This window comes from Dromaius novaehollandiae, chromosome 7, assembly GCF_036370855.1.
Source record: "Dromaius novaehollandiae isolate bDroNov1 chromosome 7, bDroNov1.hap1, whole genome shotgun sequence".
NCBI lineage: Eukaryota > Metazoa > Chordata > Aves > Casuariiformes > Dromaiidae > Dromaius > Dromaius novaehollandiae.
Window position 1 is genome coordinate 37017230 of NC_088104.1, and position 27937 is coordinate 37045166.

At 38.0% G+C, this 27937-nt stretch overlaps 1 protein-coding gene across 1 annotated transcript; it reads right to left on the reverse strand.

Annotated features, from left to right (window-relative positions):
* Positions 1–29: 29 nt before the first annotated feature.
* On the reverse strand, positions 30–27911 carry MPP4 (MAGUK p55 scaffold protein 4). Its single transcript, XM_064515507.1, is given in 22 exon segments — positions 30–479; positions 1452–1586; positions 2029–2137; positions 3020–3113; positions 4082–4162; positions 5203–5373; positions 6160–6201; positions 7475–7489; positions 8694–8714; positions 9483–9521; positions 10582–10599; positions 11517–11581; positions 12697–12893; positions 13354–13425; positions 14485–14570; positions 15791–15872; positions 16566–16697; positions 17287–17367; positions 18119–18196; positions 19166–19287; positions 21480–21539; positions 27887–27911. Coding segments are annotated over 22 exon segments (1917 nt in total). The 3' UTR covers positions 30–287.
* Positions 27912–27937: the final 26 nt, after the last annotated feature.

Here is a 27937-nt window from a genome sequence, read left to right on the forward strand (position 1 = left end):
TCCGTAGCCAAGTAAATTATACAGGTACATGAAACAAAATAGCATTTTTTTATTCTTGTAATTGAGACCACAATTTTTTTTCTGGTACAAAAATGGATCAAACTGTAACATAAAATACTAAAGAGCTACACAGAACACAGTATGATTATATCTCCTGCAGCAGCTTCTTTCCTAATCCTCTTCCAAATCCTCACATACAAAGATAAATTCTTGCAATCCTGACATCAGGATTATTCCTGAGGTAAAACATAAGCTATAATCTTCATGAAGCTGGCGGCCTCTCAGAATTACGGCTGAGTGTCTGAGCATATCCATATTGCGGGGACCCACTGGGGCTCATCCTGTGCACGATGGACTGCCGATAGCAGCTGTGCAGATGCTTCTTGTAAATCATCATTCACAATCACTTGATCAAAGAACTGACCAAACTGCGCTTCCATTTTCTTAGCTGAATCTTCCATCTCCTGTAAATCTTCTTCCTGCAAGAGACAGACCAAATCTATCGAACTTGACTGTTGTGCACAGAACCAGTCTGCATGGCATCTGCAGAACCCCTTGGGCTATAATAAAGAGGCAAATAGATAGTGCAGTGCAAGTTATTTCCATTTACAATTGCTATCAACAGTGAAGTATGCATGCTGCAGTCAGTTCTGAGCTTCTGAACACAGCTGATTATCACATCTTTCCCAATGACCTATCCTATGTCTCACTACGCTCCAGTATATTTTTCATTTGCTTCCAAAGATGACTTTACTGACCATTGCCAACAGAGGATGTTACAGACTGCAGACAAATCCAGTTTGTAACACTTCCGCAGATAAACTAAAAAGCAGAATGAGAGCATTTTCCCGACATTCACATCTCTGTCTTCGCAATTATGATTCATTTCCATTTAAAGTATGGACTAAGGTCTCTGAAATAAGATGCTAAACGTGATCATGATTTTTATGGAAGCCATGGTGACAAATGCACTAGACACATTGTAAATGCAACATAAAGATTTCCTATAAGCAGAATTTGAGTTTGTAGAACTCAATATAGAATTGCCATCAATACTGTCATTAAGCATAACCAAAATAATATAGATTAAATACTTTTAACTACCAGAAAAATTGATTAAATCATTGAATGCAACACATTCCATATATTTTCAACGCAAACAGTAAATGCATATGTTAACTCAAATCTTGTCACAAGGCAGTTGATTAAAGCAAACATTTACAGAACAGCCTTTTTAAGGACATTTTGAAGCAAATGCCTCAATCCCCTAGGTATGAATTATAATCCTTCCACTGCAAAGCAAATTTGGAGGAAAAAACAAAACAAAAACACGTAGATCTATTCGTGAAGAGACAATCTTTTAAAGTCTTAACACAATAAAAGAATGCGTTATGCTCTAATTACAAATTCCCAGTGTAATCAGCTCTGTCTCTTCCCTCTCCAAATCTCACCTTGAATTTCATGTTTACATAATAATCTGTTATGATCCTTGCATTTTTACGAGACTGCCTCATGCAGCTTATGCTGGATGGCTTGATGAATATAATGTAGGGCTTTAATTCATGAGTCCGGGCTACTTGGATGCCCTGCAAATTAAGAGTAAAAAGAAGTTAAAGCATTTCAAATATATTCATCCCAGTTTTATTCCCATAAAAAAGCAAATTGTTTACAAAGTACTGTTATCTCCAGACCTAGCAGTAATCTTATTCAAGAAGACCTGCTTTAAGATGACCTCACTAATAATCCCTGGACCAGACATTATTAAGCACCTGTACCATACTGATCACTTAATTCTGCAGAGTAACCTTATCAGGAGACGCTTTCAACTTTCATTGTAGTACTTCCCCCCCCCCCCCCCCCAAGACCAGATTCAAATAATAATCTATTATTAATAAGCATCATAAGCTAAAGTGAAAACAAGACAAATCAGAGCAATTAACACTACTCCAAAGCTCAAGAATGTACAGATAATTATTTTTCCTTTCCAGGAGATGCCAGCTACAGATTCCCCACTCTTTTGCGACTCACCTGTGGTTCTAAATCTACTACACAGATCTTCCCTCCATCAAGGACTGTTCGCACTGCATCAACACTGGTACCATACAGGTACCCTTTGTACTCCCCATATTCCAGCATTCTGCAGGAGCGGTGAGGGAGGAGAAGGAAAATGAAAGAGCACTTGAGTCTCAAAAAGGTTCCATTTAGAGGTGAAATCTGCAAATGTAATCTCCCTGATCAAGACTGAATGATCATAAAACATAATGAATATTGCTGAACAACCTCCACATTCGCTCTTCCCCACTACAATGAGCACAACAGGCAGGACTGTTAATGTCAATCTGGACATCCCAAAAGCATGCATTTTTACCCATCCTGCTGTGATCAATTATGTGCTCAGAGGTGGCAATTCTGGTCAATCTCAAGACAACTGTAAGAAAACTTCAATAGTATTATTTATAGTGACAAAACACTTGTCATTGATATAGTCCTAATTTCACAACCAGAAGATCTCAAAACACTGCACAGCTCAAGCTTCTGGTGCTGAGCTGGGCTGTTTTAGTAGAGGGATTACTAAAGCGTAGAGGTGAGCAGTCACGTTTGAAAATTTGACCCTTACAGCTCAGGTGGAGATGTCATCACTCCATAGGTCCCACAATGAGGATGTACATATAAAACAGGTCTGACTCACTGTTCAATTTTAGAAAGCAGTCCAGTTTCCAGAAAGATTAAACTTACAACTTAAAAAATATCACATCAGATGACCTCAGGACTTGGAGACCCCATTTTGCTTTAGAAGGATTCTGAGATTAATTTTAGAGAACCTTGTTTGTGACTGTACAAACAACTTCTGAAGCTATACCCTCAAATAGTTTGATGAAAATTTACACCAGACATATATGGCAAATATGAGGAGAGAAGCCCAAACCTGGGGCCTAACGACAAAACTGTTTTCCCATTTAAGTGACAGGAGTAATCCCCATGTTAAGTGTCAAGAGTGGAATTTGTCTCTGCTAATTACCTGTGGGTGTACACCATGTTTTCAAAAGTTTCCTTTGATACATAGTGATACTCACGACCATTCATTTCATAGCTTTTCTGAACACGAGTGGTGTCTGGAGAGAAAAAAAACAAAAACACCAACAAAAACCACAACTGCAAGTAAATATTTGTAATTTAATAAATGAAAATTAGATGGTTTTTCATGAAGGAATATAAATCGGTATTTTCATAAGTAATAAAATGAGTTGCTTCCATTTATTAGTCCAGAGCAAAAGCCTTGTCTATTCTATTGGTTGCCCAGTGGCAAATTCTTGAAAATTAGTAAGCACATCCATACTTTTTGGGATGGAAGTGATTTAATCTAAATACTTTTGACTCAAACCCATCAGGAATTGCTTTAGACCTGCTTGCACAACTGTTTCTTCCTCCGCTGAGGTAAATTTGATCCAAGTTCATTCTGAAACATCCCACAAACATTTCCACACTTACACTTTCCCCATATTTGGTATCCTAAGCATAATGAAATGCCTAAATTTTCAACCAACTTCAGATACATACATTTCCTGTTTGTTTATCCAAATCACAAGTACCAAATGAGCCCAGGCAGAGACAATTTCTGTGATTAAGTCAGAAATTAAGTTGCATAAATCTCAGTCAAGACAAGAAGGCTAATAAGGAAAGCTGCAAAGCTGACTAAGCATAAACCTCTATTGCCTTCATTGTCATATCTGATCACTTAAACACTACAAATTTATCCTTATAATATCGCTAAGAAGCATTCCTTTTTCAGAGCTCAGAAAAAACAAACAGGATTAGACAAAAACACGCAGCTAGTCTACGGCTACATAAAGCTCAAGCTACAGCTCCTCAAACCCATAAAATACCTTTGTCTGATTTGCCAAAGTAAGGAGAATGACAGTACTTTAAAACAAGCCTTATAAAAGCAAATGATTCTATCTTGCAGCAGAGCTGAAAACCATCTATACAGCTAAGATGGATATCCAAGAGCAAGAAGGAGGTCCCTAACATTTCCTAATCACTGATGTGAGGGGAAGGTGGGGAAGGGAAGAACATTACATACGAGGTACAGCACTCTGGAACTGCTGTGGGTTACTTGTAATAAGCCTTCGCCTTAGCTCATTCACTCCAACTCCTGCAGGACCTGCATTGTTGGAAAAACAACTACTATTACTGACAGAGGCACTTTACATGTGTACTCCCAATTTTCCAACACACGCCAACAAAAATAAATTGTAAATATGATAAACTTGTGATTTTATTCAGACAAGTAATGACCTATCACCAGAATAAGAGTCAAATTGCTACTTCGGCTGTTGGATTCCTCAGCAGCAAGTAATCACTCTATAGCTTGATCCTGTGAATTTAGAGCACATATAGATCCCTAAAAAAAATTTACCAGAAGTGACTGAAGCATCTTGATAGATCAGGGCACAAATCACTTTTCATCAGCAACACAGTCATTCCCAGGAGGCAACTCAGCAATACCATTATAAAAGAAAAAAATTAGTATCTAATACTTCCAGACTTATCAAGGACATAAGTTTTCTTTTACCTGGTTTGCTTTACCAGGAACATGGAACTGTTTCTGCAGAAGAAATAGCTTCCTTTCAATCACTAAAATTAAAGACTAGAGAGCCTGCAGCTCACTTCATACAGTATTCACTATAGCAAACATTATTCAAGACATCTTTAGCTTTCCCAGTTTGGATTTTTGAAGCATTCCTCTTCCCACTACAAAATCCACATTTTTCACAGTGGTTGTAGAAATGCCTTCATGTAATGCTTTTTTTCCCTAATGATTTACAAATGCTCTCTCATCACTTTTTTGTATCAGCCCCAGCTGAGTACAAAACTGAACCATTTCCCAAATAAAATGCATTTTCATCCAGCATCCATAACTCTATGGTTTCTTGTAAAGACTTTTTTTTTTTTTTTTTTTTAAGAAACATTCATTATCTTAAGCAAAGACAACAATATACACATTAGACTTTTAAAAACCAACATGGTCAAATCACAAGGAATCATTCTTGAATGGCTGCTTTGAGAGCTACCCACACAGTCCTCAGCCACCACCTGTTGCAATCAGCAACAGAAAGTCTCAACGGATCAGATGATGACCGACTGCTTCCTCCGCTCTGTGACAGGTTGAAAGATTTGCATGAGAAAGTAATTACAGCTTACCCACTAGTACAATTAGTCTGTTCCGGTCTCCTGGGTGCCGCTGGTACCTAACCACCTCCTCATACGGAGCTGCAAGGGTGCTGTAACAACTGCTGGAGCACTGAGCGTAACATGACTGCTGGTTGGTCCGGGACTTCCTGCGACACAGGCGCATACTTCTACGGAAACCAGCTGTAAGGGACAAAGGCACCAATACTGAAAACTACACCTGAAAGGCAGGCAACTAGTTGTTTAGTCTAGGTTGTCTCTTCTTAAGTTACACAAAAATGCACTGTGATTGAGCTTTTTGCAAGATGGAAGTTAATTTCATTGCTGTACTGGGCATGTCAGTTTGGTAGAGCCCTTCAGTATTAAGAGACAGCTAAGGAAGAGATTTTAGAAGTAAAACCACAGGTCTTATTGAAAATCACCCCAAATTTAGCCCAGAATTAACAACCAAAACAACATCCTCCAAAGAAGCCTGAGGAAAAGTTTCTGGCCATAAAAAGCACTGCTAGGATTGGATTGAAAGTGTAGCTGGGCTACTCTGCTAAAGCAAATCTGGAACATTCACTCCATCCTCTGAAACTAATCCAAACATTTTAAAGACCACTATGGTTTAGTAACAGGGACAAGTCTGTTACTTCACCTTGCCATCATAATTATTCTCAATACATGAAAGACAAGGGGACAACATTATGCCCTAGGAAAGTTAATCCTGAAGTAAGGGAAGTCTGACAGTCAAGTTAAAATGGTGGTGGCAAGGTCTCAGTAGAAGCTTAAAAGGGAGGGAGGTTCACATGGGGAGAACAAATATTAGTAGGAGGCAAGTGAGTTCTTGAAGTCTGGAAAATGGTAGCTAGAATTCAGTTCAGGAAGACTTTAGATGAGGTAAAGAACAGAGAATTTGATTCAGCTGCAGACAAGCATTTTATCTAGGTCAAGCCCCAACTATCTTAGTTCTTAGTCACTACGTACCAATAAAGACTCGTTGACCAGATTCACCAAATTCTTCTTCTTCTGGAATAAGAACAAATACCCATGAAGGAAAAAAAAAAATGGTGATAATTGAAGAGCTAGATAGCTAACTTGATTATTTCTGATCCCGTATGGGGGAAAAAAAAGAAAAGAAAAAGAAAAAGATATACCATTTCAGTAAACATAGCCAAGTACTACATGACATAAAATATTCAAATGACATCTCATATTTCTATAAGAAAAAAAAGCTTAGAAAGTCCTAGTATTTTCTAAAGTAGATCTGAAACTTGACATTGTTTTGAAATACTTATAGTACAGACAGAACTCCACATAATTTACCATTTCAGATGAAATCTAGTTGACAAGGATTCTTTAATTATAATATTAAAATAACCAACAATCAAGTAGCTCAAAAACCCCAGAAAAAATAAATTTAGAATAACCATACAACTCAACTTCTGCCCAAAGATGTGCTTGGAAAAATGTAACAGGCATCTGCTCAAATCTTTACAGCAGAATAAAGACCTGATTTATTTATTTATTAAATAGTCTTTGCATCCAGGTTATCGCTGCCCCAGTATTCCAGTCTAATCAGTTTCCTCCAATTCTTTTTCTTGTCCCCATTCTCATACTTTTTCTTGTGATGGCTTAACCATTCAGGTTAGCCTAAGTCTCTATACGAATCTTTTAAAACATTTCTTATACCAGAATCAAAAATATCAGTTCCAACAGATCAATGCTCTAACAGCTTTGAAACAATTTTATAAGGGTGATTTGAAAACAAACATTACATTCACTTGCAAAGCATGAAACTTATCATCTTTTAACACTAATTATTTGATTGACAGTTCTCATAACCACCCAAGTATCAAAACAAAGTTAGATGCATCTTATTTACTCTTCTTTCATGTCTATATACTCTTCACTACTTTTAATTTTTTAAAAGACAGTGCTTTTCCTACTTTCCTGTATGCACTAACAACAACTTGTGTATGACTGTAGGATGAAACAACTTGACACAGAACTATTCGATCAGGGAAAAGTTCAGTGTTGTTCAACTAAGATATGCCGGTATTATTTTTATCTTTGTTTCTTTTGAGCTGCCATTCAGGCCTCTTTCTGAGCATTTCTGCTTTATCTACCCTCTGTTCTGCAGTACAGAAGGCCGCACAGAATCCTACAATCAACCAGCAATTCAGCTATCGGGTATCGTAAGGGGCACATTGTTCCTGGTGACCCAATAAGCCAGATAAATACTAATAGATTACTGTTTAAATCTAGAGACAATGGCAGGGGGGAGGGGAGTTGGTGTTACCTTCTTTAAGCTCCTCTGCACGTTCAGATAGAGACAGACATGAAACAGTTAGTTTTGAGGAGACAGTCTGTATAGAACTAAACAACAAACAACCAACAGGGTCCAATACATTAAAGAAATTTAGGAAACAGATACTGCAGGCTTTAAAGCCAAAATATGCCTGATGAAACATGGAGCATGAATACTCAGTTCCCAAAGAGAGACAGCTACAACAACTAGATCAGGATTGTACTTGCAAAATACATAACAGATGTTCAGCTACTTGTTAAGGTAGGGTGAAATGCACAGTAGGAATATTTGCATTTTTATTCTTTTGTCTGGATACAGAGAGGTGACTCAGCAGCGAGTAGTGAACAGGATTACAGGAGTAACTCTCAGATGAAGTTACCCCAGGTATCCTAGCCTGAAAACAAGAGACTGGCTTGTAGACCTGCCGGTCCTGTTTTATGAGCTTTGGGCATTGAGACTCAACCATCTATGATAGGCAGAGATGATCCTACTGGTAAGTAGGAACTTTGTGAAGAAGAAAAAACAGTAGGAAGTAAAGTGGAATGACATTTCCCCTAAAAGATCAGCAATTATCTCAAACAAGAAGTTCAGGGGTCTTGGAAGTCTTAATTTATTTTAGAAGACTGGGTTTTGCAGAACTCTGAATATGTGGGAGATACATGGCTGCCCCCTGAAAAAACAGCTTTAAAAAAAAAAACAAAACAAGACACTGATTGGTTGCATGTCTTATACATAATGCATTTGGTTTATAAAATTATTTCTGCTTCTTGTATGCCAACCATGCACCCAGTCAAGACTCTAGAAAAACTTTCCTCTCTACCATATCATCAGTTCCTACAGGCACTGGGGGTTCAGGCTTTCCATCCCAGTAAGGTAATCCAATTATCCTTCCTGACACCAGTGCAGTCCCTGCTGCCACAGCTTGCACAGGCATACCTGGTTGGGATCTGATAAACAAGTCTGTTACTGATACACAAGCAGAAACACTCACACTTACATTGCCTCTGTGGGATAACAGGACAAAAACCTTACTACAAAGGAAATCAGAGAGCAAGAGACTTAAGTCAACATAGTTTTACAGAATGGCTTTTCATGCCTGAATAGCATTCTAGTTTTTGTCATTTGTTTGTAAGCCACTTGCTTGTCTATGCACACCCTTCCAGTAGCAAAATAATAGCAAGGAATTTGGAATTAGGTCAGAGGCACTTACCAGACTCAAATGTTTCTTCATCTTTTCAGTAATCCAGATAGCAAAAATAGTAAAATTTAAAGTTTAATTCTTTTCCTGCTATAGAATTTTGGCATCAGAAATTAATTTTCCAGTTCCTATCAGTCTCTCCCACACACTTTCCCCATTTCCTTCTACACTGTGGTGGTCAAAGTGCAGCTTGCCATGCTTGAATTAACTCTCTAGTCTCTCTCCACACAGTCTTTTTTCTAGAAACCTGTTCGGAAACTGAAAACTCTTGTTCCTGATAGCAATACGTGCAGAAATAAAGTGAACTGGCATAGGAACCAGGCGATGCTGTGCTGTACACAGTATGTTTGTTTGTGTGGCAGCAAATCCACAGTACTTGTGTGTGAGGCACACACCTACCCTCCTCCCCCCCAACAGGAACTCAGATCAGGCTTGGATCTGGGCCTCCAGCTAAAAGACTCAAGAGTAAAGTACGTAAGGGTGGGGGGCTTCAGCCATTACAGCTGAAGTCCAAAACCTGAATCAGTCAAGTTGGATCTCATTTGGAGGAATATTTTTAAGTGTGGCCATTCATTTCAGCAGAATACCTCACTATAACCAGTCATTCACTGTACAACAGAACTGCAAACTGTTGATTATAATACACTGATATAGTATGAGATTTTCAGGGTATTAAAAAAATGGAATTTTCTACAGTTAAGGTCACTAGGAGACAAACTCTCTTTATCTGGGAAAGAGAAACATGTTTTGACTAGCTACTAGCTTGAAGCAAACAGAATAATCTCAAGTGAAGTCAGTTACCTGTTTCCACACACTTCTCATCAATACGCATGTCATCCTCTGTAGATCAGCACAAGAAGCAAGAGAGGAAAAGAAAAAACGAGTCACCTGAGTTCAGACAATACTGGGTTGGGGGAGGAACTTCACAGATCTTACAAGACTGAAATCAGACATCAGAAAAAAATGCTTTGAAACTCAAATCAGCTGTAGACATCTAAGAATTTCACCACTGTGACATAACTTACTGATGTTCTTTCTTCAGTGAGCAAAGAGTTCTTCTTAAACTAATGCTCTGAAGGGCTTGTGGCTGAGAACCAAATACATCTAATTTGAATTCTTTTGAAATAATAAAAGGTTCAACTTGGCTGTCACTGTTTATCCTGCAGACATCTATTAAGTATTATCATGACAGAACAGTTTTCAGCTCCCTCCCTCCTCCCCTTTAGCCTTTGTAAACATGCATCATTCCAGTATGCTTCATTCAAGGAGAGCGTTTTGTTTAGTTGATATTATTATTTTTTTAACAAGGGGAAAAAAAAATGGGAGGGAGTGATTCAGCTCCCTCTCTGTCCCCAGACTACACCAGCTCACATCCCTGAAATGCAATGTCACAGTTTTGGGCAATATTGTGGGCTTATATTACACCATTTATTTGTTCTGTTCCTCTATGCCCCTGCAGCCAGGCCCAGAGGGAGCTATTTTCCAAGTGCAGGAGTAAGCAATCTGTCAACCAGATATAGTTCCAGTCTTAACAAACTCCTTCAGCCAGAAGTTATCCTTTAAAGAAGTACTCAGAGCTGCTCAGGTCAGCTGCTGAAGAGGGGAAAGAATGAAGAAAAAGTAGTCTTTTCTTTTTCCAAGCAACCCATCCAAATTCTCAATTCCCTACCAAACAGTGCATAGCCAAAGTTACCACTTCAAGAAAATTTCAAGTGAACAAAACTTGATTTTAATCATGCTAAGCACCCAAAATGCCAAAAACCTGGCAAATACATGCAAAAGAAATCTGAACAGACTTATTTCTGGCAGCTATTAAAGAAGCCTATAAAACCATGTACTATATTCTGCTAAACAGTTTCTAGGTACAGGAATGCAGTGTAGTCCTAACACCATCTCCTACCTTCTTCCACAGTGCTTACTGCCCACAGCATGTCCATTGAAGCAGCCAAAAAACAAGAAAATTAATGGTGAAGCAGAGCAACAGCTCTGAGAAACAAGCAGAGCAATCAGTGCGAGAAGAATCCTGGGCAATGAAACACAGGAACTTAATCTAGGAATTATCACAGCAGAAGAATGAATTTTATGTTAATATAAAGAACCATAGAAAAAAGGGTGAGGAAGGGAAAACAGGAAAAGTATTCCTTGTCTGGGAAATAATTACATGTTTACAGCAAGTTAAATTATAGTTGGCAGAGCAAAATGTTTTGATTGTCACCACAAATAAACTCAAAGGCAGTAGCTCATCTTAGAGCTCAAGGAGAAAAATTGCATCTTTCTCCCAACAGTTCTGATGACGCAGAAGTGTTCTAAAAATTATCAAGCCATCCAAAAATGAGGATATCTTGATTAAGAACATTTTTTTAAAGACTGACAAAGTGAAGTGGCATAATTTCAGTGAATTAAATGCTCTATTTGACACATTACATGACATTTTCCAATACAAAACTTTTACCTATGTCCCTAAAAATTCCTCAGGCTAGTCCCGTTGTCACCTCAGACTTTCACATTCATTAGCTATATCTGAGGCCCAGTTCTGTGGGAACTGAGAGCTCCTGGTTATTACATACTTTAGAAGAAGCTGAATTCACAGCTGCCGTCACAGTCGCATCCTAAGTATACCAGAGACAACAATCACCATCAGTCCTCCAGGGGCCACTACCATTAAGTATTTATTTCCATGGAAATACTTAACACACTCCTGAGGTTACAATACAGCTCCAAAAACAGTGTCTTTTAATTAAACTGAATTGTATGAGCTTAGATTTCAGTATTCTTGGAAATGGAAACAAGACCTTTCCTCCCTATTCCACCATCCAAATAACTTTTCACACTCACATATTGATGATTTGAGGCAGAGGTGTGGCTGGAAAGGCTGAGACCACCAGAATTCTCGCTGCTTCCTGCATAGAAAAGAATTTACTGCAGTTAATAAACAAATAAGTCAGTTCACAAGGCCATTATGCTCCAGTTAGATTCACTGCTTAAACATAACCTGGGCTGAATGAAGACACCAAGAACAGAAACATTATCAATGTTTTAGCCCACTGTGAAGTGCTGAAGGAAATCCAGTGTTCTATTAGAACCATTTGAAGGCAGTTTTCACATTGCCAGTCCAGAAGTATTTCAATTTGGGTTAATATACTAGGACAGGCACATTAACAATACTGTGGTACATACTCTTAGAAACAGAGTACTACTGCTATAGGTAGTACTTCTGCCTTTATTACTACACAGGACCTTTTGCTTACAGCCTCAGTCACAACCTAGCTTATTTTCAATTTTCATTATATAAACTACAGCTAGGTTTTTGTACAGCATAAATTACAGCTTCTACCTACAATTGCATGGCCTTACACTTTGAGTGTAATGCAGGTGGGGCATATGGTTAGAAGATTAAACTGAGAAGTGTGCTACAGCAATTTAGTTACTCTGTTTCTGAAAGCATCCCATCTAAAAATAACTGGTTATTTATGCAGAAGATAAGCAAGAAATCCTTGTTTTTCCTCAAAAATTCTTTCCCCCCCTCCTTTCTTTTAACCTGTCAACTCAACTTTGACCAAAGAAAAGAAGTCACTCATGCCTCACAGGATACCTTTAAAAATATTATTCATAGGTACAGCTATGACCTTATGCCATACATTTAGTATCCCACACTCCTCTTCATATTTTATTTTAAATCACAGATGATGGTCTTAAGCAGTCAAGGCCTTTTATTTCCACCCAGCTTTCAGTTGCTACACTCCACTAGATGCCTTAGCAGCTAGCATAGAGACTAGGCAACTGCTGTGAACCTTTTAGACACCAATGTGAGATGATACAGGTGCTTTTAAAAGCCTGTTCTCACATAGGCACTCTTAAGGAAAGGGGAGCAAGAAGCTGGAAAACAGAAAAAGGAAAGACAACTGTCAGCTGCTCTGAATCATACTATTATATAACTGGTACAAATTTTAGTAGCAAAATTTGAATAATTGGCTTATTTTTCAATTTGAAGTCACACACATTGAGAGTTCTCTACCTTTTAAGGAGATGATTTGAGGGTATAAGTCCAGCACAGGCACTGAGATCTGAAACTTTCCTGGCCTGCCACCAAAAAGCATCATTCTGGTCCACAATCTGGAGTATTTCACCCTTCTTAAAAGGCAAACCTGCATCAGCACATGGTATGGCAGGATCTTGCAAGGGCCAGTAGTCTGCCATTGCTCGCACGTATAGCTGGTAAAAAAAAAAAAAAAAAAAGAAAATACACAAGAATAATGGAAGCTTTCTTTAGAACAGACACAATATCAGCTTCATAATCACAGGGCCCAGTATAGCTGCTACTCAAATCAATTCATGAAGTCAAGTTTTGAAAACAAGATCAAGCCCCAAATCCTATCTATTCATTATGGAAAAAATAAGAAGTCTTGTGCACTGTGAAGGAAAAAAAAACAAAAACAAAAAACAGCCTTCAATCTATGGATGACTCTACAGATGCCTTTATTTTCTTAATACAATTATATTTCAGCTTATTATCTTTACTGCTTCAGCAACAGTGTATTGATGTCAGCTGAGAAGCAGCAGCAAAGGCAAGACATGCTTTAAGTATTGCAATGACCTTCTGAACAAACTGCCCATTAGACGTTACTGGATTAACTGTGTGCAGCAGCACTCTCAAAGAAAGAAAGAATCTTACTGTTGTTTGGTTACTGACAGGCCGATCAGAAACTGGAATTAATTTGAACATAATTGTCCCCTCAGACAGGGCCTAAATGAAAGAAAAACAACAACAAACCATAACATAACTGGTATTCAACACCAGTAACCAAGCACAAGCATAACAGCATGGTTTTGAGATTATTATAATTATATAATTTGAGATTACTATAATATCTATATTACAAAATGGATTTAACTTAAGCAGACTGATCCAGTATATGACACTACTGTGTCTTTCCAAAAGAACACGCAAAGAAATTTCAAAATCTTGCTAAGTATTTCTAGTTCAATGAAATCCATGGTGCATTATAAATATATGTAATTTCAGCATTTATCCAGACCGAACTTTTCTACTGAAGTCTAATTTAAATTAGCTGTATGTCTGGTAAGATAAGTGATGCAAAAAGGGAGGAAAATAATATTAAGTATTTAAAAATTAAGAATTCCAGTGGAGTCTGTATTTCTCATACCTAGAAATAAGTACAGCCAGGGAAATAACACTTAGAAAGACTTGATACTGATTACATATAGCAATACCTTACTGACTGGGACTAACTCTTCGCAGTGAAGAACTCTGAAAGACTGTTGACAAAATGGCGAATAAGTAACAGGGATGGCTTAATAGAGATTTCTTGAAGAGAAAAGGGAGCTAGCTTACAAATTCATTACTTTACTCTGCTTTAGTGTATTTTCTAATGCAGGACTTGTATAGCGCCTTTCCACTACTTTCTTGTGGAAGACAAACTGAGTGGAATGTCCAAGAAAATTATGGATCAGCAAAGTCTGAACGAATTAAGATTTTCCACAGAAGTTGAAGGTGGAAAGGCCACAGTGAAGTTCATTTCTGTCCAAGACAGGGTTTAGATTCAATTCTTGTTTCATACATGCCTTGTTTTTTCAGGCTTAAATGTGCACAAGACTTGCTCTGTTTTCATGTGAACTTCATCCACAGCAAAGAAACTATCTGAATTTTCTATTAAAAAAAAAGTTCCCCCTCTGTCTAAAACTTCAATATCTCGGGGTGGGGGGGGGGAAGAAGGGGAAGGAAGGGGTGTAGCAACAGCACACTATTATTTCTAAGGTACAAAGCAGAAAAAAAATCCAATACCAGAATATTAATAACTTGCTCTGGCTCAAGTCCCTCAACAGGAACTCCATTTACTTCCACCAATTTGTCTCCAGCATACAGCAACCCTAACAAGGATGAAAGCAGCAGCAGTTTTATCACAGCATGGATGATACTATGAGAGGAGGAGAGAGGAAGAAAATCCACACCCAGCAACCCTATGATACACCACGAGTGCGCAGTTGGACCACAGGTTTGGAAGTCAGCTTTAAAAGTTCCATATATCAAATCCACATTTCAGAAAAGCATTTCAGATTTAAGCTATATTGCCCCTGGATAGGGCTATAGATTTCTGTGGGTCACAAGAACTTCACATGCCTCAGTTTTCTTATTCCTTCCTGCCTCCTTCATACAATACCTTTACAATCTATTAATGCTTTGCCCTAAAAGTAGCAGAAACATTTTAATATAGCTCCATTTCTGAAAACCATTTCTGAGTCTATTCCAGCTGAACCCATTATACTAACAAACCATGAGATTTGGAACCAGACCCTTAAAGACTCCTTATTGCTCAGATGCAGTGAGTGGGCTTGGAACTAATCTCTAGTCTTTACAAAGTCTTTGCAGTATTGTTTAGCTTTGCTGGACAATAAACACTCACATTTTCCTTCAACTTAAAGTATTAAACAAACTAAGATCTTACTCAGCTATTGCATACATACTGATTTTTCTTCTGTAGAGAGAGGCCAGAAAATGCTGAAAGAAACTATTTCATAATTACTGCTGTTCAATTTCACTTTTGATGCTTTACTTTTTAGTTATTTCACATTTCCCAAAGAACATGGAACACTCAATTCTAGGATGACAAAGTAGTAGCATTTTCAAGGAAGCTCCTTGAAGATTGCTTAGCAACTAATGCCAACAAAGTGTTCAGTAGACTAGTGCCAAAAAGTATTCCAATATATTCGCCAGAGCCCACTTTTGTCCTACAGAATCACGGACTGCAGACATTTTCCATTTCCCCACTAGGGAATGCACTATTAGCACTCATACTACATTGCAGTTTTGGATATTACTGATCAATCTCATGCCAGATTTATCCAGGTGTTGGTGTCAAGAATACATAATAAAAAAATTGCATTTGTACCCCAACACTCTCTCTAACACGGCACATTCACGTGAAAGTTAAATTACACTGGAATCAAAGTCACTGCAATATATCACTATTCACACAGTGCTGTCCAATATACACATCTCTGCTCTATGAAGGAAGACTAATTGTAGAAGCAAAACTATTATCTTATTTTAAGTTTATTTTTTGTATTACCTTATTTCAAACGATACATACCACTTCTGTCTGCTAGTCCACCATGGATCACACGGGCAACTGTTATGTCACCTGTTATCTCATGGCGTTTAATGGTGGCACCCTGTCAAATAAAAACAAAGAAAGAAAGCACACTGATCACTGAAGAAACTCTTCAAGTTTCCTTTCAAGACAAGGATGATCTCTTTTGCGATGAGAAAAAGATTGAAAGATACTACTTTTTTAAAACTGCACAAATCTAGCAGTAATGTGTCATTAATAGTACTACTGGCATTGTACTAAGTCCTTCAACATCTCCAACTCCTATCATACTAAAATAACCTCAAGTGACTGACTGTAACAAATCTTTCCCATCTCAAATACTACATCCATCCTTTCCTAAACCAGACTAGTTAAACCATACAATGTTTTCAGCTTGTAAAGCCACATGTTTTCTAATGAATCTTTCAGGGTCCCTCCTCCTTTCTTTCCTCACTATTTTGTCCAAGGCAATAACTCTGTCATATTTGCATTTCCATACTCTGAGATAAAAACATCTGCCAAATGTTCAAAACCTGACTGGACAAGGCTCAGAGCAACCTGCTGTAGTTGTTCCTGCATTGAGCAGGGGGGTGGGACTGGATGACCTCTAAGGGTCCCTTCCAACCTCAGCCATTCTGTGATTCTCTGATCCTACAAAAGCTGGACAAGAATGCATGCAGCCTCTATGACATTCCTGGAAAGAAACTGATATGTATGTGACATATTACTCAATACTTGCGTAAGTAATTTGACAGACATCAGAAAGCTCCCTAACCAGAGGCTGCTTGTTTTTCACTAAGCAGACAATCCTCATAGCTTCCTCATTCTCAGGTATGTTGTCTGGCAGTGGTGGGAGAGTTGGTTCAAAATCTTTCTGGGCCACGGTATCATGAGCAGATAACAAGGCCTGTTACAAACAAAACACAAGCAAACAAATAAACCACCCACAAACAGAGATCATACGATAGAACAGCTTTAAACAGTGACTGGTCAGGAAACAGAGGTTAGAGACTAAGTTCCTACACAGCCATAGATCCCTTTCACACATTGAAATTTTCTTTATTGTTCTTTCCACCTGGGAATTCAAACTGCAAAATACAATTAAAACAAACAAACAAAAAACCCACCCAGGTCTTTTCTCTGCTTCCTCTAGAAAACTTACAGAAGAAGAAACATCCCTATTTGGGGCTCTAGCATAAGAATGCAGGTTTTACAACAATAGAAAGTGTTTTTACGTGTCACTATTCTGCCTCAGCTGCTTAGAATTTAACTCTCTAAGAAACATCCCTCTCAACATAGCCTTTAAACAAAATGCAGCCCACTGCAAGTACTTCAGATACACAGTCCACATCTGAATTCACAGCTAGATTAGTACATGACGAGAGGAAACTAATCCTCTTCTGTCTCCTTTGCTAATTCCTGTGAACAGCTGGCCATCTGTTTCCATTCCCACTGCAGACATCTCTATGAGAAAACTTTCTTTAAGCAGGACTTGCCTTTAGATGTGGAGCTCTCAGAAGTCGCCTTAGCTCTTTGATCTCTCCAGATTGGGGGGCTTCACGCAGTAACTCCACCAGCTAATAAATGTAAGGGAGAAAGCATAGACACTAGTTCTGCCAGACAATTAATTATTTTAAAGAAGGCTTTATACTGAATCTAAAGGAATAGGGTATGGTAAGACTTAAGTCTTCCTCCCCTTGCCCCCATAAGTTTAAGATGGTTGCTCTAGAATTAGACAGTACCACAATGAACAGCCAGCTTTTTTATTTATTTCTATTTATTTATTTTTAAGTTCAGGCAGAGGATGTACCAGTACCAGCTAGGATCAGGCTAGCACTAGCAATCGAATAGATCTGTTGCACAGTGTGGACATGCTCTAAATTAATTCTTTGCTCCTATGCTGCAATCAATTTCATCATTAGTGTAAGTTTCTCCACCTAGTCATTAACTCTCTCATTAATTCAGTAATTTAATAATTAATCAGCTATTATGATGAGACTGCTTTATGGTATCCATAACACTGAACCACAGTGAAATGGGAAGAAAAATATAACGCCTGTGGTTAAAGCAAAAAAAGTCATATATTCATTACATTGGTCAGGACTCATGTAGCCTAGTGATAACAGTAGTAGGTATTTCTCATCCCTCTCTGAACATAACAATAGTTGTCAACTAGTTTGACAAATGTGTGAAGAAAGGTTCTTTCAAGTTTATGGAGCATACTCATGTCTGAGAGACAAAATAAATACAAGAACATTCTTATCTGCAATTAAGCTGACTAATTTGGTGTTAATAAGAAATCAATCCATTGTGTATACAAAATCTTACCTCGTGATTCAACACACATGCCTGCACTGTGACAGGAACTGGTCTTTTTCCAAGATAGTGATGGAGGCACTCATAGATCTATTGCATACCATGATAGACAAGACATAATACAATAATGATGTGCTCTGTTCACATGACTATATAGAAATATACACAACACATGAAGGACAATGTTATATTTCCAGGAATTTCTCAGTACAAATAGAGCCAGAGAGTTTGTGCTATCGATCTTAAATGTTGAATGCATCTGGCATTGAGCCTGTAATTCATTGTCTTTCCATATCACGATCCAGCTAGTTATGCTGTAGTTTTTAATTTTCCAAGGAGAAAAGTTGATTATACAGGACAGCGGTCCAATAATGTCAATTCTCTGATTTGTGGTTTGCTTCTTTCCCCCAGGTGCAGGTCCTATTAACAAAGTAAACTTAAAACAAAATATATTGCTATATTTAAAGGGTGGCCTTAGGGATATTCTTATCCATTAGAAATTTTTCTTTAAAAATCTAAGGATTTTACAAAAAAATCTTTTCACAGAAAAATAGAATCCATAGAGAGATGGTCCTTTGAGAAGGACACTTTCCTGCTCAACAGAGAAACACCAAGCAAAACTGTTTTATACTAACGCACAGCCTTCAGCTACGCATCAGATCAATGTGGTCAGCACCAAAAGATCTCACAAACATTCCATCCAAAAAAAGATCTGATACACAACGACACAGAAGTTTAACAGTGGAACAGACAGCTGAACAGTGCTGTGTTCAGGCTATGTCTTGACCCTCCTCCCCCTCCCTTGCCACCATCTTAATAAAGAGCTGTAAGGACAAAGAGCTTTGATTTTGGGGACTTTATGAAAGAGAACATATTTTTCCCCACCTTAAGCAGAAGTGTTTTTGTTCATCTTGATTGCTGTTATTAGTCCTGATATTAAAATCGTTAGCAGTTTGTGGAAATGAACACTTACTGTCCTAACATGGCAGAATGAGGTAGCTATCCACTAGATGTTGTTCTCTAAGAAGTCTTTTTCTTCACAGCTAAAACTGACTTTACCTTTAAGAGTGCTTGCAGCCAGCGAGATCTGAGCAGGTCATATAACATGCCAACGCCATTGACATCTCTTTTACAGAGCAAACTCAGTTCTTGTAGCACTAGAGTCAGAACATGAGATAAACCTGAGCCCAAGAAACAGAAAAGTGCAACACATTTCAGTACAAACAGAAGATCGACTAAAGCAAACCAGTGACCCAGACCTTGAGAAAAGCAACTTGTGTCAATTTACACTTTCAAGAAATATACATTGTTTCCTGTCAGCTCTGCCTTAAAACGTCTCCCACAGTCAACTCTTGCATGAGGGCTTTCTTTTGTTTTGTTATTGATCAGCAGGATTAGGTCAATGCAAGTAATTTGCCACAGACCCCAGAAAAAAACACCGAGGGAATCCCCTGAACAGTTTGGGTTCAAGCTCCCACCTCCTCTTGAGAAGCAGCAGGTATGAACAATGGCCTTGTTCATTTTATAGGCTTCTCTTCTGAAGGACCCACTGTTTGGACCAGAGACTGTCAGTCTGCCTCCACTCGAGTGCATCAGACGTCTTGGAGTATCACTAAAATGCACATTCCCACCAAATACATACAACAATGCTATCAGACACCCAGAACACCTCCTAGGAAAGGGAAAGAGTTGTTCTTACTATCAGAAATGATATTTGTTCTATTAGGAACCCCCAATCTAGACTGCCCCCAATCTTTTAGGAACAAAGGCAAAAAAGCCAGCATCTTTGTGAAATTTCAAAGCAGCAGAGTGATGACAAATAGAATTAGGTATGTTACACAGAGTCAGGTGCCTATGTGCAAACTGAATTTTTGTATGTGCATGGCATTCACTCGCATCTCAGAAGCGACAACAGACTGTTTCTGGTATCTGGTGCTCTGCCCAAGCAATGCAATGTTTATGACAGCACTAATGCACCACCATACCAGATGCTATGAGTTAGATTTATTCTGATTTTTAAAGAGATCCTGAGAGTTAGATACCTGACTTCCACTGAAAGTCAAAAGACAGTAGGCTCTCAACTCTTGTGCATTTTGGTAAGTCACAAACTGTCTTTTTGCTTTTCAGTACTAAAGTAATCATACAATATGGTTGTAAGTTGAGATTTTTCTTTATATTTAATTTTTCACAACATAAAAATTGGCATGTTTCAATGGGTAATACTGCAATGCAAGAAAAACACTGAAATAAAACCAAGGCACTAGGAGCTTCTATATTCATGTCATCCAAACTTAAAATACCCAAATCATTAAAACAAACAAACAAAAAAAACCAAAAAAAACTTCAGCTCATCCAGAAGGCCCAAAATAACTGAATCCCCTCTACTGCAGACTCAATATAATCAGCTGCTACCATCCAGTCACCACAGTTAACTTGAACATGGCAACCACTCCTTCTCCTTTACTTGCGTCTCTCTCAAGCACATTTTCTATACCTGTTGATGGTTACTATCTTCCTATATTGGCTCTAGGCCTTGATATCAACACTCATAGGTGCTCTTATCTTCCAGTTTAGTTTCACTGAGATTACTTTCTTTATGCATGAGTTTATAGAGGTACTTGCTTGCAGATGGAACTTTTGCCTCAATCACTAGGCAAAATTGAGTATCTAAATTGTGAAAGCCTGAAAATGTAGCCTATTATCAAAGGAATCATTTATTTTCTGGAAAGCAGACATCTAAGCACTTATGAAAACAATAATAAAGATCCTTAAACCCAATGAACCCTGGTTTGCTCCAACTTGTCTCAAGACAGATTGTGAGCCCCAGAAGGAAACACCACCAAAAACCTCAAGAATTTAAACAGACTCTCTTGCACAGGAACTTCCTAGTGTTGAATAAAACATTACCTCTGGTGGAGACACTTAAGCTTTTTTCCTCATTAGTGGTTGCCTTTCTTTGAGGCAACTCATACGAACTGATCATCTCCAGCAATACTATCCCTACAGCAAACTGGGCCGAAATAAGCCAAGAAGTTCCATACAGAGGCACAGACTTTCCAACTACAGAGAATCATTTCCTTAAGCAAAAAACCTCTTGCAGTTAATCAGTAACTCCCAATACAGTTACTGTGACCACTGGCTTTACAAGCCAGAAATAAATGCCAGGTATTCTCTTCCAACTTGCTCTAAATTAACTGCTATACCACCACTAAGCATCAAGAATCATTCCTACTTTCACGCAGTAACGCTTCTAAACACAGTCATCTCTGTTGTGACTCAACAGAAGACAGAAGAATAATTATGCAGATGAAAGAATAAAGGAGAGCTGGCAACAAGTTTTATTTGGGAAAACATATGCAAGAATTGTGAGTACCATCATCTTGGCTGCAGACTGTTGGCACCTCCATTTTTTCCTCCATTCAAGGAGATTCCGCTCACTTCTCCGAATACAGCATTCACACCAAGCAGGTTTCAGAGAGGTAGATGCTGAACTAGGGAGAAAAGTATATTCATACCGCAATGCTGTCAGGTATTTTAGATTGATAAGAAAGTAGAATAAAAAAAGAATGGGGGGGGGGGGAGGGGGACAATCATAGATATTTGAAGTGAACAACAGGTTGCAAGCATAAATTAGGGACATGAACCACACCTGAAATTCAACTATCCACCAGCATCCAAAGGCAGATGGACCAACCTTAACTACAACATGCCTTTTTATTTCCTTGGGGAATTTTCATTAGTTTATTTTATTAAGCCTTCTAAAATAACAAGCTATTTTGTATATCATCTGTTCCCTAGCTTTAAGTGCACTACCACAGAAAGATATCAAGTTAATTTTACACAAACATAGCTTAGAAATAAATCATATTCAACAACAATTTATGCTTAGATCCTCTTGTTCCTGACACAGAACATTAAAATGAAAAGATTGAGAGTTTCTATTGGATTTGCATTGAGCAAGGGCATGTTTTTGCAAAGAAGGGGTCCCTGTTTCTATCACTGACTATTTAAGCTCTCTGAAGGGTTTGTTCCACAGAGTTTTTATATTTTCCTCTGCATTTCCTCACAGTGAATAATAAAACTTACCTCTCTGGTATCATCATCTTGTGCATTTATAGTTGGCTGCTACTCTTAGAGATAGTCAAAGAACATATTTTGAAATTTTAAAAAAACTCCCAAACCATCTTTCAATATAAAAAGGAAAGTTATACTACCTTACGATTTGTATTTTAAAATAGAAAGTGTTTGAGAAGTAAAGCAGGAAGCAAACACACAGATTAATCTGTATCCAAGCCACCCTGAATTTCTTGCATGGAAGAAAGTTTTGGAAGGCTTATTCATATAATTTTCCTCTCTCCCTCAAACTTCTATGACAACCTATCACACAACTATAACATTTTCTTAGACTGAAAGTGGATGGAGATTGCCAGTCTGTTTCTTATAGTGCGCAATGCAGTAACAAGATTGTGTTAGAGAATTCTCAAAACTGTTCTTGCAAACAAGTTGCAAACAAGTATGGGAACTACCCAGGGAGCACTGTGTTCATTTTCTCTCCTTTATTGCAGACCTGTGTTGTCTCATTTCTCCAGGCTCATGAGAGAAGCCTGGAGAAATTTATTCACCAGAGAATCAGGAATCCAGATGTGAGAGATCTGAAGCAATCCAGCATCTTTCTTGCATCCTAGTTGATCCAGCTTCAAATCACAATTTATACAAGTTTCAAGATATTGTCATGATTGCCATTACTGTAAGATTACTCATGAAAAAGTAAATATTTAAAGTGATCACTCAAGAGCAGATTTAGAGTATAAAAAAGAAAACTGTAATTAAAGAACTGTAATACCAGATACTTGAGCATCTCGGCAAAAACTGAACAACAGTATGACAGTATGTGCGCAGTGAATGCCTTACCAGATTCTGTTAAATATATAGCTTTATACTCTGGATTATTAAAGCAAAAAGGCAGCCATTTTCCTCCAGATTTTTTTTTTCTGTCCACAGAACAAAGAGCACCAAAAGGTACAAGCAGGAGATGTATTATCTTGATCTGCTTATAAAAGCAGAAGGCATTACTGTCACTTTTACTGCACTTCTTAATGACTATTTTTAGAACATGCCTCCTCTCTTTTTTTGAATCATAACACTATCTTCAAAAGGCAGCTGAGATAAGGCAGAAATTCAGAAGTCATGAGATTATAGCTCAAACATTTTATTGCTGAGTATCTCCACAGAATCCTCAATTATATAGGTTAAATAAATTCTAATCCAAAGACTGCTTTTAAAATTGATTTCTTCTTTCAAAGAGTACCAAAATATAGTTTGATCCTCTCCCAATAATTAATGCAACCTATTTCAGTGAAAGATTATATTGCATCATCATTTTTCCATTGAGAACAACTATTTTTCCACATTTTATGAATGTACAATTGAATCCTTCCACTACACACCCGCAGGGGGTTTTGAACAATAGTGCAAGTATTTCATCTTTTTTAATATCCTGAGTTCTGTTCCTTTAAGGGTTTGCCTTCCCCTTTGTTAAGCTTAGTTGATCTGCCTAATGATGGATTTAACAAAGGAGGCCATATAGATCTAGTCATGAATTCTTGTTTCTTAATCGCTGAAGACATTAGGAGGAGTAGCACAGAAGTCTTTATTGTGGGATGGTATAGACAAGGAGATAGGAAGCCCTATGTTACAAAATACATTCAAGACAGTGTAGCTCCTGGTTTTCACTGAATATCAGTCATACTGAAACACAAATAACCCTAAGATTATGGAGCATCTTTGTAGCTTGGCTGACCCCTCCCTCCTTTCTGGAAACACAGTTTGTAGCTGCAAAGGCAGTTGCAGAAGCATTTGTAAAAAGCTGCTATGCAATCTGCAAGTTATGTCCTAAAAGGAAACTGTTCTTCTGAGAGCATACCCTATAATCTGCATCTGAAAAGCCTAATTTCTTAATGTTAATTCTAAAGCTCCTCTAGCTTTTATAACTCTTTTTTTTCAGGTTTTTCAGGAATTAAAGACAGCCCCTCCAACATCTGTCATTACAATGTGTGATAGCTGCTTGTTTTGTTTTTCCTTTAAATGGTCCACACAGACACCCAACAGCACACTCCTGAACAAGGCTCAGGGATTCAAAATCCTGATTCCAGTTTTGTGGTAAAGATCGTGTGAAGACAAAGGAAAAGCACATTTCCAAGCACCTTGGATGTGCTACCCCATTCTAGGTTATATTTGGCATACTGAAAGCCCACATTTAAAAATCATATCACATGCATCCCTCTCAGAAAAATATATTTTTAATTTTTGAAGATAAATAAAATGAGTAAAAACCCTATCATAATGTAGAAGGGCTCTCTGGGACAATCCTCCCCCAACCCCAAACCGAAGTTATTTGGCCAATTCATATCCAAAAAAAATATTCTGGTTGATAACCAAGGCCAGCTTTACTTATTGCTATCTATCTCTAACTGAATGTACGATTTTGTAGAAGTTGGTGTGCTCAGATACAGCATATACAACTTTTATCTGGAAAGATATTCTGGCACTCAGACTCTCAAAGCATTGTACTTACAACAATTTCCCATTCAACAATGTCCAATTCCCCCTCTGGCATAAAACTCAAGTTGTGTTAACTCTAGATCTGTCTTTTCCTATGATTTGTCCAATTCAGCTTTGTGGAATCAGACTGTGTGCCCTTTTAAGCGGGGTGGAAGCCTGCAAACATGTACAGGGAAACATACGAAAAATAAGAAATGTTTCCAGTTGTTCAGTAGAGGTAGTCAAAAGAAAATTTGGAAAAACCCTGGACCTCAAAATAGATTTGATGAATACTGAAAACTGAATTTTATTCCCCTCAAGATTACTGGAGTGAAATTGCTGTAGTTTTAAGACCCGCTTTGTACAAATACTGTTGTCAACCAAACTGGCATGTCACCATATTGGCAATTACCATTGCTTGTACTCTCTCACAAAACCCAGAAATTTAAAAGAAGAGGAAAAAAACAGAAGAAGAAATAGAAGAAAATAAAAAGAAAATGAGAATCTCTTTCCAGTACTGTCTTGGGAATACCTTATACAAAGTCATTTAGCTATCAGGAACTAGATCATGTTTATGATTATTTCTTAACTAGAATTAATCTTGCATAACAGAGTGTCTCAGAATGGGAAAAAACTAAACCAAGCCAAGCAAGTTACCCTACAACTGCTAAAGAAAGAATATTCTACGATTTTCTACTGAGCAGCCATTTCATTTTTAAATACATGGCTGAGAATCATCCTGCAAATAAAGAAAATCGGTAACATTTATGGAGATGCTAAAACACTTCCTGATGTTATTATCCTTTTAAGATACTTAACACATTTTTTCCATAGAGCCTGGTAGCTCCTGGTAACACTACTGCTTTCACGGAGAACAGATGTAGGACTGACTTCAGTGCATTTAGGAGTGTTTCAGACACACTATTCTTGAATATTGACCTCAGAATTAAAAAAAAAAAAAAAGAAGACTGAGAAAGCCACTAAATGCTGATTGTCAACCTTTGGGTGAAACCCTCAGCTACAGATATCAGAGATCAGCTAGGGTCAGTAAACAAAAAAAAAGTTTTCCATTCTTTGCTACCTTTTAACTGTAGAGTTTATGCTCACACTGACAGAATCATTAAACATCAAAATCTGTCAAGTCTTAAGAAAAAAACCACACAGCTCACCTCCTTTGTAAGAAGTGGTTGTCTCATATTTTCATACAACAAAAGGAAAGCAGCTTCCAACTGCGAAGCCTGGTTTCAGCAGCTGTCACTGACAATAAATGATGAATAAGTCATTTCCAGAAGAGGAGAAGAAAAATCTCATTCTTCTGTACATTTCTGTAGAAAAAGATCTATCAAACTGCACGCTTGACAGGAAGGGTCAGAGTCTAAACAAAATTACTACTGTGCCTTGATTTCCTGTGACTTTTATCTATGAAAACTAAGACCACAGCTCAGGGCCTCCTCATCCCAGGGATCCCAGTAAATTAGAGAGAACTTCTCACTAAAAGGCTTACCTGACTAATCTCCCAGCCAGCGTAAGGTCCTTCCCATTCACATCTAGTACACACAATTGCAGATGCTCATCAGTAGCAGACATTTTGCTTTGCCTGTCCATCGGGACAGAGCTAGATAGTCATGCTGAGTCTGCCAGGGTTTACAGCCAAAAGAAATCCTGCCAAGCATCAGCTATCCCAAATCTGGGCAACAGACCTACTTTCTTCAATGGGAAAATATGAAATTCCTTAAACTTATTTACCTGACAGTCCACAGGGTCTGACTAGAGCCTAGAGTTCCAAGGGAACCTAAGGCTTGCTCTTACTCAAATAAATACAGTTTTCAGAATCATCTTAAAATGGACAATTTCGGACTCCATGAAGCTTTAAAGAGGACAAACACCACTGACCCTGGTATTCATAACATCAACCCCCCTGATCTTGTAAGCTTCTTTGGTTAAGATGCTTGATGAGGTTATCGGGCACTTTTAACAAGGCAAACTACTCATATCATCAAATTTGTCAAAAAGTAACAGTCTGGCATACCGAAGACTACAAATTAGCTTGAGGGCAGGGAATATCCTGAGAAAACTTTCACTGTAAATAAGCCACTACAAATCAGCAAACTGAGCACGCAAGCAATGGAGGATAAAAAACATTCAGCATCTTTCTAATGACATGTCCTATTCAGGACTTTTGTTCTGTGTTAAAATAACTTAATTAAGCTAGTCTCATGACTGGACTAGATCAGTCTCCTCTTTTAGTCAGTGTGAAAGACACCTTGCCTTTGTACATTGACCTGTAAGTGTTTTAATTAAAAAAGCAGCCCTAAATATAAGTGGACTAACTTGACACTTATTTTAAGCAAAGGCTGAGATCTGTCCTTTGAAACCATGCATCCTTATCCCGGCCCAAGAGTCATTTACGGCAAGTCTGAGGTGGCACAGGTTAAAAACACTGAGCAAGTCTTACATTGACGTAAGTCAACTGTGTGAGCTTTAGACAGCCACACCTACATATGTAAGGTTGCTGATGCAACAAAATATGCTATTACCATTTGCAATCAGATACATTCAATTATATGATTCATTCTGCCTCTCACTAAAACACAATCCAACAGCTCCACTGGGGTGCCAATATCTTGTTTGCATGGGGGGTAACACCACTTACATGTTGCTTCTTAAAAGAACAACATTGAGAAAAGAATATGTATATGCACCCAATTGGAGTTACGTGAAGCAGCCAGCATTACTGATTTACCCTACATTTTTTACTTCCAGCTGTTTACTGCCAACAGCTGGGGATTCCAAAAAACAAAACTGACAACATTAGCCATATAGTTGATTTGGAAACAACGTGCTAAGTATTTCAACACAGAAAGGTGACTGGTATGGAACTGTAAAACAAACTCTTTCTTCTACGTTATCCATCACCATACAAGAACAGTCAGTTTCCTAAATTGCTAACAGGAGCAGTTAGAAAAATGAATCTAGCTTTAGCAAAATGAGTGAATAATGCATAGAATCTGGCATTCAAGTCAGAGTACTTTGTGAAGATTAGGAGTACAGAAAGAAATTCTCTTTTTAGCTCCTACTCTCCATTCATACGCATCTCTAATATTTAGCTAATGAGAACAAAGCAGACATTACAAGTTTAATCAGGGCTGCTGTATCTACAAGAAGAAATTAATTTCACAATTGCATGGGGGAAAACATCTCTGGAGTATAATGGTTTCACTATAGCGCATATTGTCTTACCTGCAAATCCTGCAGAATACACCATGTTCAGCTCATGGAGAATGTCCGGTG